Source organism: Rhizophagus irregularis, chromosome 20, assembly GCF_026210795.1.
Source record: "Rhizophagus irregularis chromosome 20, complete sequence".
In the NCBI taxonomy this organism is placed as follows: Eukaryota; Fungi; Glomeromycota; class Glomeromycetes; order Glomerales; family Glomeraceae; genus Rhizophagus; species Rhizophagus irregularis.
The window spans coordinates 2,615,053-2,628,880 of record NC_089448.1 but is presented as its reverse complement, the minus strand read 5'-3'; the positions used below and the strand labels follow the sequence as shown (position 1 = coordinate 2,628,880).

The 13,828-nt window shown below is 31.8% G+C and overlaps 1 protein-coding gene across 1 annotated transcript; it reads right to left on the bottom strand.

Moving 5' to 3' along the window:
* Positions 1–12,044: 12,044 nt before the first annotated feature.
* OCT59_013158 (uncharacterized protein) lies at positions 12,045–12,498 on the bottom strand (the record flags this gene model as incomplete). Its single annotated transcript, XM_066140634.1, has 2 exons — positions 12,045–12,409; positions 12,480–12,498. 2 exons carry the CDS (start codon positions 12,496–12,498, stop codon positions 12,045–12,047), a joined length of 384 nt encoding a protein of 127 aa, XP_066001501.1.
* Positions 12,499–13,828: the final 1,330 nt, after the last annotated feature.

Genomic DNA, 13,828 nt, shown 5'->3' with positions numbered 1-13,828 from the left:
TGATGATGCAGCAACATCACCAGCCGTAAGTAAATGTGGAGTAAGCAAAACCTGGTCAACAGTAACAAAGGAAGCAGGGGGAATATCAGCAGCGAGCATCGAGCGAACTGAAGAATTACAAGACGAAGTAACAAAGTCCATGATTTCCGCCCACGACACCGTAGCAGTCAAGCTGGATGTGTGATTCAAAATGGATGATTTCTTCATAGGTAAGATCCATGATTGTCGAAAATAGGCCGAATAGGAGCAAGAAACAGAATCAGTAGCAACTGATTTCTTTGAATAGGAAGATTTATTTATATTTAAATCGCAGCCAGGACAAGGTCGTAGAGTAATAAAATCGCTCAGACGAGATAAGCAGTCTGAAGTCCAATGTACAATAGTACAAGTGGAGCGTTTGGGTTGGATCTGGATCTGTTTACCAAATGAGGGAAGGCCATCATCATTTATCGTGACAATCCAATTCTTTTTATAACCAGAAGGAGGAATGCAAGGAGCAAGTTCTTTTGCAATCAGGCTCACAGGTCATTGTTCAATCATAAATCGGTCTTTTAACAAACCAGGTTTGTCTGGAATCGTGACATTAGCAGAGAGATTTTTGTACCAATTGGGAAGATGGGCGTTACCTCACTTTTGAACAGAATTAGCATATATGACGGACCAAGAGAGCAAATGTGTTCATTGAGGTGTCAAGAGTTGCGAAAGGTAAAAGAGGCCACGTTTTCGAAGTCTTGTTAAGTTGGCTTTAAAGTTTAAATACATCCAAAGAAAGACAATGATAAATAGGAGTATGACCATTGGGGTAAGTTATATCAGGCACAGACGATAAATTAGTGTGTGATAAATGAAAGGGAGTTGAGAGTAATGAAGCTAGAGTATTAGCGATATAATCTTGTTTAAAAATTATAAGAGAAGACCAACAAGTCCAATCCAAAACCATCAAAGGAGAAATAGGAATTAAACAATAAAATTGAATAAATCGCAACCTATAATTAAATAATAATTTCATAAAAACAGAGGAAGAATTTGCTAACAAAAATAAATTAGTAAAATGACTTTGTTGTTGGAATGAAAATAAATTGATCAAACCCAAAGCATGTGTTAAATATAACACCACATTAGGAACAGAGCGTGATAATTTGGCCTTGTGTTTAACTAAGGCACGAACTGAAGAGGTAATAGTGGAACATTCAGCCTCAGATAGATGCGTAACTTGCATCCGATAATCCAATTTCGGGATCAAAACAGTATTATAGAGATATACCACTTGTTGGACAGTCAGTTTCGCAGGCGAAGAGTAGCAGAAAAAGAATTACATTCTCGTTTAAGTTGTTGTCGGATAAAGTTCCTAGAGCCGTTAATATTAAACCAAACTCCTAAAAACCGGAAAGATGAGGACATAGGGATAGGAGTAACAATAATATTGGACGTGGAGTTGAGCGATGAAATCGACAAATTAAAGGCTATAGGAGACAAATCTCGAGAAGCAGCAACTGCATTGGTGGCTAAAACATATTTGTTATGGTTGGCTGAGGTATTGTTTAAACAATAAAATTCTTCAGTAATAAACAACATATGTTCCATTCCTTCTTTAGAAGAAGAGATCAAAGTAGAATCATCCATGAACACCAAATTATTAATTTCTAAAACATCCAGAGAGCAAGAAATTGATGGAGCAGTGTAGGGAGCCAATGGAGAAACCAAACAATAAGAGTCTTTCTTCTCATTTCTGAGAGTTGTAAGCAGAGGGTCTAAATAAATAACCCATAAAAGCGGAGAGATAATTTCACCTTGATCTATTCCAATTTTAACTCTATATGGTGGAGTAGGGCCATGTGCAGTAATGACACGGTTAGAACGTGACATAAATAAAGAAAGTAAGAATTGAATTGCATTTTGAGGCAAACGTAAACGTTGAAGAGCAAAACGCAACATAGATAAATCTACAGAATCAAATGCTTTTGAAATGTCTTGAGAAAGAATCCACAAGGGTTGTTTAGTGACTACCGAATCATGGATAATAGATTCCAGAGTAATAATAGGATCATGGCAGGAACCTCCAGGTAAACCTGCAAAATTACCACCTTGGAGAACATGGTGGGAGGCAAGCAAAGGAGCCAAACGATTATAAAAAAGTTTAACCAAAGCCTTATGAATCACCTCTAATAAAGTGATAGGACGTGTATTTTTAAGTTGGCATTTCCATTCATGCGGTTTAGGAATAGGAAAAACAGTAGCTTGTCTCCATAAATCGGGGATATTTGCTTCTGATAAACAGGCACAAATTAAATTGAAAAGCAAAATAGAAGCAGAAGGATCTAGGTGTTTCAACATCTCATACGAGATCATAGAAGGACCTGAGGCTTTGTCATTAGGCATAGAGGAAATTGTTGAGGACCATTCATCAAGGGTAGGAGGATCCATTAGTGAATCAAAAATAGCTGGAGAAACATCAGCAAGTGGTGCATAAGCGTTAGACTATCGTTCAGGCAAATCCTGTATAGAAGAGGGAAAAGTAGAAGTAATTGGAACAAAATTTTGAAAATGTTCAATAACTTCTTGATCAATAGCATCTGGAGAAGTTAATAAAGTAGGGTGTGTTGGATGATCAATAAAGACACGATCAAGAACAATTCGTCGTCTGGTTCGTGACAAAGCAGATTCAATAAAAGTGGAAATATCATTGGTAAAGTTATCATTCCGAGCATCAATTTTAGCCTGAATAGAAGAGGCTTGAAATTCTTTTTCTTTAAGCAAAAGAAGACTTCGTAAAAGCAAAGTCATATTTTCTAGGGTTTGAAGTAAATTGGCAAAATCATCAATTCTTGCATCTCGAAGAAAAGGAGGAAAAGTAATAGGTGTAACAAAGGTTTGTTTATAAAGGGATAAAATATTATTAAGACGTATATAATATAAAGACCACTTAGTTTCATGATGCATAGAGTATGAGATAGGGGTCTTATGAAGAGAACAGATAGTTTTAGCCACTTTAGACAAAAATCTATAAGACTGGCATAAACTTTCCAAGTCTTTAGGCTTCTTTGGAATATAAGTATTGCCCACAGTAACTGAAGGCAATGTGGAATTAGCAGCTTTGATAATCCTAGAATGAAGATATTCACATTTCTGATTGAGAGGCCAAGCGTCAAAAACAAGTGGATCAATTGGACATAATTTATCCAAATTATCAGCAAAAGCAGTCCATTGATCAGCAGAAATGGAGTCATATTTGAAAACACGTCGAGTATTACGACCAAGTTGACGAGCTCGTGCAGATTTAATAGCATCTGATAATAATGAAGCATCAAAATATGTAATAATAGGGTTATGATCTGAAATGTGTAAATCATGAGCATCAAAAATAGAAGTTGTTAACATATATTGGCGAAGAAGTGGACAAGACCAAATAAAGTCAATACGAGTAATAGTATCCAAATGGTGATAGGTACCTAAGGTACCAGATAAATTAAGGGGGTGCAGTCCTCATAATTATGAGAAAGCAAATAATGAAATAATTTGTGAATTCGTTTAGCAGCAACCTGAGGTTGATGCAAAAATATAGGGTAATATTTCTTCAGATTCATGTTAAAATCACCGCAAATAGCATGGTGAAAATTTTGTGAAGAAGTTTGGAAAATTAAAGAAATTAATTGATCAATGACTTCGTAACGAAGAACAAGATCATTTGTGGGTGGAATGTAGACGACAAATATACGCAATTTAACATTGCCTTTAAAAAACAAGTCTACAGAAAGAATACGGGAAGAATGGGATTGATAAAATTGAACATGAGTAGCTAAAGAGTTGTGTATGAATAAAGAAACACCACCAGAAGAGTGACCATGTTTGGTGGAGTCCAAATCAGAATGAAAAGAAGTATAATCACAAACTCGTTTAGACAAAAATTTCGTTTAGGCGATAGGTGTGTATCAACGATACCACCAAAGGAAATGTGATTTTGTAAAAAGAAAGAAGAGATTTGGTCCATTTTAAAGGAACCTTGGCCAGGAGTTTTAAGACTATTAACATTAAAAGAAGAAATGTTAAAAGAATTGGTAATGGGAAAAGTAGAGGAAGAAGAAGAAAATAAAGTATCGGATAAAGGATCATTAAAAATATCACTAAAATTAACGGGGTTGGGGAGATTTCGCACAAAGGTATCATAATCTATATTATCGTTCATCATTATAACACAATGATAAAAACTGCGGGGTGAAAGAAAGGGATAACAAATCAATCAGACGAAGTCTTATTGACTAAGTCTGAGAAAGAGCCATCAGAAATGGAGTTAATAAATCTTTCAATAGAGCCGGATAAGTGGTCGAATTTGTTATCTAAGGATCGTTGAAATGAATAAATTTCAGCACGTTCTTTATTAATAGTTACTTCATCAGCAGTTTCGGGGATGGGGGAAGAAGAAATGGTGGAATGGGGAACAGAAACCGTTGGGGGAGGGAGAACTGGGCCAGAATTAAACCTGTTCGAAGTGGGCGGGTTAGATTGTGTTATATAAGGGGGGGTGCTTTGGTGATTGTCAACTAGCATGTATGAAGAATTATTAGGGTCAGGTGGGAGAACATCGTCTTGCTTATGTCCAAAAACACGAAGTTCCAACCGAGACATCCTCTGATCAGCTAATTCAAGAGCATGAATTCTAGCATGTACACTAGCTATATCTTCTTGAAGGCTTTTAAGCACCGAAAGGATCTCTTGAATTTGGGAGCAATTAGGATCCACCAAAGGAGGTTGTTTATGACCAGATGAGTTGGGAATGGAGGTATTATTACGTTGGAAAGTGGAAAAGGAAACTAAACGGTCTTTGCCTTTACGCTCATTAGAGCGAGGTCGTTGTGCAGATTGGATAGATTTATTGGAATTAGAAGGATTGGGCGAAGAAGTGTTATTGGTATTATTATTGCTCCGTCCAGTGTTATTGGCTGAATGGTTACGTTATCGGGAATTAGAATGATCTTTGGATTGAGAACGGGAACGATGTCTATTGCGATTAACAGAAGAGTCATGGTTATTTGATCGTCCAATATTAAAATGTTCTTTTAAGTGTGCAACAGGATTACGGGTACGTGAGCGACCACAAGAATTGTTCAATGGGCATGCAGTAGGGCGCAGCTAAGTTTGCCGCATCTGTGGCAAAGCTTGTTTGTATTCTCCGGGAATTCCCATTGGAGTCTGTGGCCTTGCAGGGCGACTGATTGTTCCATTGCGGTGTCCATCATTTGTTGTGATTTAAAAGTGATGTAAGCCCATCGTTTAGGTTTATAGGAATTAAGAGATAGTGGAATATTAACGGCCATAGCGCCAATTGCTCGTACCAAGGGTGCTAAATGCACATCTTTTGTGTTAGGAGGGAGCTGAGATAAAATGGCGACGAATTCACGTCGTGTTTCTTTTGATCAAGGGTGAGGGAGCATGGTGTAATACATAAACAAGTGGAATAACAATAGATTGCCCACTGTTTATCCATGAAATGTTGGATAGAAGAAGCATCATCATAAACAATACGAGCTTGCTGAACTTTAGCATTGGCACGTGTATGAATGCGACAGGATTGTATGTTACCATATTTTTTAAAAAGAGCAGTAATGTCATCTTTCTTGATGAAGAATAAAATGTCAGTGACTTGGATAGCCCAGAGATCTTCATCAGTTCGGAGTTGCTGAGGGTCATGTAGAAAAAATCGGAGATCGGCAAGATCATCATGTTGGAGAGAAAGGTAGGCATCACGTTCAGTAGTTGAATTAAAATGAATGACTAATCGTTTGAGGTCACCAGAACCAGACATGCGAGCGCGGCCAGTGTAAGAGTGATAAGTTTCCAAAAGGAGGTTATTGACAGCGTCAATCATAGCCCGATTGGTAGGATACTTTTTGATAAATTCAGGAGAAGTATTAGGAGCCGCAGCAGCCTGATAATCACGCCTAAGAATGGAAATAGTGGGCTGTGTAAGAGAAGAAGTATCATTGGTATCCATAATATCTTTATTAGGAGACGCATCTAAGGGGGAAGTTTCTTTGTCTTTTGGGGCATGCATAGACGCATCAGTACCAGACGTGACAGTACTAGGCGCAGAAGGCGCAGTAGTATCTTTGGGAGGAGGAGACGAAAAGTTGTCAGCATTATTTTGTTGAGGAGGAGTAGTATGACTACCTCCAGGCGTTATGCCGAGTCGGCGACGTAGTCTTCTTCCATAGGATTTTCTGGGAGCGTACAGGTACGTTTGGAAGGGTTGTTTTTATTGTTTATTTGTTCATTATCAGAGTTCGAAACGTCAGAGCCAGAGTCTTTATTTTTGTTTCGTTTGTCTTGACGCTTGGCAGGTCCCCCGTTAGGGTTATTGCCAGCTTTTTTGTTACCTTTGGGAGGCATTTTAGTAGTAAAATAAGAGGTGTGTTAATACGAAGAATAAAAATTTCTTTTGCGAAATTTTTGACCAAGGATCTACAAGAAAGAGTTGGCAGATCAGGATTTTTAAGTCATACTTTCAGCGAATTGACCCATTTTTTAACAGCTCAAAAAATCGTTTTTTGTAAATATCTCGGCACCCAGTGGTCCAATTTTGATAAACTTTTTTTTTAAAATTGTAGATCTGAATGAGGGCTACAAAATAAAAAAATGTTCATTAAAATTGAATCACTGGATGCTGAGATATTTACAAAAAATGATTTTTTGAGTTTTGGCAAAAAGTGGTGTTTTTGGCCAAAAGTCACTTATAACCTTTATATTAGTTTTCTGGGGTCCTAATAAAATAAAAAAAATAAGAATATTAAATAAAATAAATAGTAGGTCCTGTGATCACCAGATATTAAAAATAGAGCTTTATGGCTAAGATAACTGTTTAAATAAATAAAGTCTTACTGAATCAAATGAAATGATGACAGTATACGAACATGAAGTACTATATGTATGACGAGTGGTTTGTAATTTAATTATATTAGAATAGATATTATTAAAACTTTATTTTATATATAGTTTCTTTTAATTTGTTTTTTTACTTTAATAAAATTGCAAATACGCTGCGAAAAAAAATAAAATAAATATAATAAATAAATAAAATATATTAAGTTTATCAGATTTATTAAATAAATCAAAAAAATCAAAAAATCAAAAAAATCAAGAGATCTATAAATTGATCTATAAAATGATCTATATAAAATTATTGCGCCACATTTCTACATATTATTTATATTAATAAAAAAATTTCTTACAATTATCTATAAATTATAATTTTAGCCATATTATAATTTTTGTTAAAATTACAAAATTTGTTTTTTTTTTTTCTATAATATTACATCTAAAAAGGAAAATGTGAGTACTAAATTACAACAGCTAATCTAAAAATATAAATACTTAAAGACCTGCCAGCTCAAATACTAAGGTATAAAAGAAAATGGTTAGTAAAAAGGGGTAGGAAAAAAAAAACTAAACTAAAACTCATCCTGAATAACGAACAAATAAGAAAATATAAGGATAAAAAAAATGAGGAATAGAAATTTTATATAAAATTTAGGCCTTTTGACCACTATTCTTATCCATTTCTAAAACCTAAATTAACTAAAATTAGATTAATTTACGCAAAACATCTATAATTTTTGCTAAGATCTTCGATCTCAATGCTTTACAGGACTTATTTTTCTTTTGCTTCTTTTGCTTTTTAGACTTCGTCTCTTCTGGTTTCTTCTTTGAATTCTTAGAATTCTTCTGATTTTTATTAGTCGATTGACTTCCTGAAGTTCGTTGATTCTTATTGGCATTATTACCATATGATCTTGTTTGTTGCGTCAGAGATAAGGATAGTGCTGCAAATATGTAATTACGGAATAATTGCGATTTACAGTATTGCGGAACATTGCAGATTTTAAATCTAAAAATCTGCAGATCTGCAGATCTGCAATTATCCGCAATCCTGCAAATATTCTGCAAATCTGCAAATATCCAAAGTACCGCAATTCAATTGCGGAATATTTGCAGGATTGCGGAATATTTGCAGGATTGCGGAATATTTGCAGATTTGCGAAATATCCGCAAAAAAAACTAATTTTTTTTAAATGAAATATAATTTTTAATTTAACTACTAAAAAATATATTTCTTCTTATTATTAATCGTAAAAAAAAATTATTTTTCATTAACAAAATTTAAAAAAAAAATGATTTTATTTTTTAGAAAAAGATGGATTGGTAATTGGAAAAAACTGACAGAAACGGCGTTTTCTCTTATTATAACTGCAAAAAAAAATGCCAGAACTAATAGTTCCAGCAATTTTAATAAAAAAAATAATAAAAATGCCAGAAATAATAGTTCTGGCATTTTTATAAAAAATTAAAAAAGAAATGCTGAAAACAATAGTTCCAGCGTTTTTTTATAAACATATGGGCCGATTTGGCTCACATCAGTTATATCACCTACGAAATGATTGACGGTCGATCATTACCAGTTTAACTATTATACATGTCACATTGTCATATAATTATTGTTTACCCAATTACAACTAAATAACTAAATTCACGCTGCGGCACAATCACGCGTTACTGTATCCGACATGTCATTTAAATGTTACCTTTGCCAAAAAACCTTTTCTTCACGAAAACAACTTTTAACTCATGAAAGAACTAAGCATAAAAACAATAAAACTATACCTCATTTCCATTTACTCCACCAGCCTACTTTTGAGCAGCTTGTATCTTAATAAGATGCGTTTATAGTCTTAATTAAAAAACGTCTTGGTTTCAATAGACATTCCGTAGGATCCAAACGACTCTCAATAAGTGTCTTTCCTGAGAATGTATTTGTTTATTTATTTCAAAATGAACCTTCTTTTAGGTATAATTCGGCACTACGAAAATATCGTTGTACATTTAAAGGTGAGGCAGGAGAAGGTAGATTAAAGCAAATTTTAAACTATGAATACTGGAATTGCCGACAAGATCCCAAAACAAAAACAACGGGATATGTACTATTTGTGAATAGTGAAGAAATTTATGAAGTTTCTTTCAGTTGGGCACAGAATGAATTGGTTGAAAACAACCGAATCTTTCAGTGTGGGACAGTTATCTGCACATTTACAACGGATTCAGGAAAGTTTATTAATGGGTAAGGTTCAGAATTCTGCATACAAATCTCTTATAATTTTGAAGAATTAATATTTTGATTTTTTTTTTTTTTAGAAATGAAGTAACAAATGAAAATTACACTTCTGCTCACTCTGCAATACCTACTATTACTAAAACAAATAATCAATCGCAATTTAGATTTATTTTACCACGCTCCCCCCTTCAAGAATTAAATCAAAAATATCAATAAATAATTTATAGATATTGTAATAGAATTTTTTTTTTGGATTTCAACCAGAATTCCAGAAATAAATAATTTATAAATTAGAAGTTTTGTACATAAAACATAATTTAGATTGTATTTTCACCATTATAAATATTAATGTTTCTACATGTTATTTCATTAGGAATATTATTCAACATGTTTAATAGAATTTTGTAATAATGCTGAATGCGAACATTTTTGTTCATGAATATAACGAATGTCCACTTTGCCATTAAAATTTTCTTCTAAAAACAAACTTTTAACATGTAAAGAAATAAATGCTGCAATAACAAAGTTATACCCCACCATACCTCCCTTCTTTTGCCTTACTATTAGAATTAAATGAAAACGTGCAAAATTTTCAGTATGGAACTGCAACTTGTACATTTATTACTAATTCTGAAGAATTTGTTGATGAGTATATTATTTTAATAAATTTATTTGTTTATAATTTACAATTTTTACATTTATTTTTAGAAACAAACCTGAAACAAATGAATCCTTAAGAATTTTTTAATTTTTAACAAATTTAATTTTCTTTATTGACATTAATGTTTCTAGCAACAATTTTTTTAGGAGTATTGTTAATTAAATAAAATAATTGGCGGTTCTCAAAAGACATTATATTATATACAACTGATTTTCCATCAGTTCCTCCATCCATAGTAGTACCTCCAAAAAATAAACAAACCTAAATTAAGTAGCAATAAAATAAAAACAAATTTTTAACATTTTCAAATAAAAAAAAAACAAATTAATTCTCTTATACCTGATTGTGATTTTTTTTTCTATACTTGAAGTAGAAAGAATTTGCAAAGAGAGACTTTTTTCTTTTAATTGACGCAAGAATTGAGGTACATGTTTTGCAAAAACATGCATATAAGGTGTGACATCTTCTTTTTTGTATAAACCAGGAATTTGAATAGAACTATTTATACAACCTTGAGTTGGATGGCAAAATATGTGGATCCAATTTTGAGCATCAATTTCAAATTGATCAATCTCTTGATCTGAAAGATGTGCTTTATGTAAAAACATATATAAACGATAAAATTCTCGCCACAATTTTTCTATATCATCTTCACAAGTACCTGGAATAAACTGTGATACTGGAAATTTTTCTAGCATTATCTTTTTATATGGCCCCATTAGAGAAGTCCAATTCCATTGTTTTCCAGTTGATTTGGATTGAAAAAATTCAAAATGAACTTTAATGTTTTTAAATGCCAATTCAATTGCTGATTTGATTTGTTTTGAAAAATCTTTGTTTTTAATTAAATCAGCAAATAAACACTCCATTAAGACATCTGATATATGTAAAAGCAAATGTAATTCATCTGGTATATAATTCTCTTGGTTAATTGCTGGAAATAATGGAGATTTTCTTTCACCTAATAATTAATATTATATAAAAATTAATAAAATTAATATAATAATAGTATAACAATCTTAAATAAACATACATTTTGTGTTTACTGTATTATTCCATGTTCTATTCATATCCCATCGTGATGTTGCTTCACAATCACAGTATAAACAAAAATATTTGGAATTAGGTGCACTTTGACCCATAATTATGTACATGAATTTCCAATCTCCACAGAAAAATAATTCAGTTGGCCAATGAATACCATCTTGATCGATAATTCCATTATTTTTTAAATCAAATAATTGATTTTGAAATAATTGTCCAACTTTTGCTAAATCTTCATATTTTTCACGTCCTACATAAAGGCAAATGCTAATAATTATATGTAAAATAATTAAAATAATTTAAAATAATTATTATTTATCAAACATTAACAAAAGATATAATAATTACCAATATTGATGATCGGGTTTTAAAACTTCTTTACCTTCATTTAATAAGCAAAATGTTATCATTACATGATTTTGCTTTCTTCCAACATTACGACCATCACCACCAAGTTTAATATAAAGAGTATTTCCTGGAATTATTACAGGATTTTCTCCTGCTTTCCAAATAGGTATTAATGCTTTAAGTAAAGTTAAAAGAGAACGAAAAGCTCCATTTCCTACTTCATGATCATCTACTAAAATATCACCAGTATATTCATTAACATCATCATCAATACTGGATTGGTTATTAATTTCCTTATCTATATTAAAATTCCCTATGTGAATTTGAATATTTATAAGTTCATTAATCTTATTTCGACGATTAGCAACTAAATATTCACGAAAAAGAATTGGCACAACTGCTGCCAAATGTCGATATCCATCATGACCCAAAAATGCTTCATCACATACACGTACAATAGAATCAAGTCTTGTTTGTGTAGTTGTGGAATTTGAATCTCCAAATTTAATATAAGTTTGATTTTCTTTGTAATCAAATTCTATATAATGCATATGCATAATTGGTTGTCCAGATGAATTTGTTAATTTATGTTTGATAATTAGTTCATCAACTGCTTTCTGAACATCACATCCAAAACTATTGATTCGTTTATTTTGCTGTGATCATGAAGTGATATCTTCAAGTGGTCTTTTTCGTTCATTAACTTTTGTTGCAGTAGTAATAATAGGGAGAGATCCAATTTGTAAATGAAAATTATATAATGGCTCAATATCCAATCCAAATAATCGCGGTCCAGAAAGTTTAGTTGAGTGTTTCTGGCCAATTTTCTAATTAAACAAAATTAAAATCAATTGTAGTGTTTATAAATTATTACATTTGTTAATATAAATATTAATTAGTACATATCTGTAAAAATGTATTAGCAACTGCTGTGGAAGATTTTGTACTATTAACACTCCATTCTGCGCGTCCTTCTTTCCAACTAATTGTATAGCATACTTTTAAATTTGAAGTATATTTAGTTTCACATCTAAGAGTCCATCCAGAAACTTCTGTTTCAACTATATAGTTGTTAGGAATCGGATATTGGGACGCATTATTTCTGGGTTTTTGAGTGAATTTTGGTGATGGAGGATATATTCCTAACGAAATAATATTATAATACGAATTATATAATTTTCCATTTGACTGATAATGTGCTTCTATTTTTGAACTGTTTGGGTAGTCATGTACAAAAACGCGACTAGAGAAAGTATCTATTAATGAAAAAATTTCATTAGAATATTTCTATAATGTTAAAAAAAAATATACAAGAAAGTATATTACTTTCACTTTGTTCTAACATAATTGAATTATTTCTGCTATTTTTTCGTATTTTAAAACCAAAAGCTTTGCTAATTATCAATATTTTGTTCTTTTAAAATAACACTTACCAATTCTAAAAAAAACCAGTTCCTTCCTAAAAAAACCAATTCAAAACCAATTCGCAACTTGTTTCGTACTTGCGATTTCAAGTTTCAAACGAATGCTAAGCCTTCGATTATTGGTTTAAATACAAAAACGTCATGTGCATCATACGATATCATCACTATTATGAGCGGTATGACGATCAAAATTCATAATTATCACTAAAATTTAATTAATGAATTGAGCCAAATCGGCCCATATGAAAAAAAAATAAAAATTAAAACACCAGAACCAATAGTTCTGGCATTTTTAATAAAAAAAAAATAATAAAAAATGCCAGAACCTATAGTTCTGGCATTTTTATATAAAAAATTTAAAAAAACGTCAAAACTCATAGTTCTGGCGTTTTCATATAAAAAAAAATTTAAAAAAAAATGCTAGAATCTATTGTCTCAGCGTTTTTTAAAAAAATAATTTAAAAAAATACTGGAACCTATTGTCCCAGTGTTTTTTAAAAAAATAAACTTTTTAAAAAAAAATGCCAGAACCCATAATTCCAGCATTTTTATATTAAAAAAAATTAAAAAAAATGCCAGAACCCATAGTTCTGGCATTTTTACATAAAAAAAATTAAAAAAATGCCGGAATCCATAGTTCCAGCATTTTTATATAAAAAAAAATCAAAAGAAAACGTCAGAACTATAGTTCTGGCGTTTTTATATAAAAAAAATTAAAAGAAAATACCAGAACTATAGTTCTGGCATTTTTTATATTAAAAAAAATCAAAAGAAAACGCCAGAACCATAGTTTCGGAATTTTTTATATAAAAAAAATTAAAAGAAAATGCCAGAATTATAGTTTTAACGTTTTTATATAAAAAAAATTAAAAGAAAATGCCGGAACTAAGGTTGCTTGCCGAAACCTTCTTAATAACTGCCGAAACCTATACAGAAAATGCCGAAACTATATTAAATCATATTAAAAATCCTGCCGAAACTTTGCCGAAATGCCGAAACCCCCATTTGCCGAAACTGCTGAAACCCTGCCGAAACTATAGTAAACATATAGTAAAATCTTGCCGAAATTTATCGCAGGATTTTGGAGAGGTTTTAACTAAACGACACTGTAGGAGCCGTAGTTTTGGTATTTTTATATAAAAAAATTAAAAGAAAATGTTGGAACCTATAGTTCCAGTGTTTCTATAAAAAAATATGCCAGAAGCAATAGTTCCGGCATTATTATATAAAAAAACTTCAGAACTATTAGTT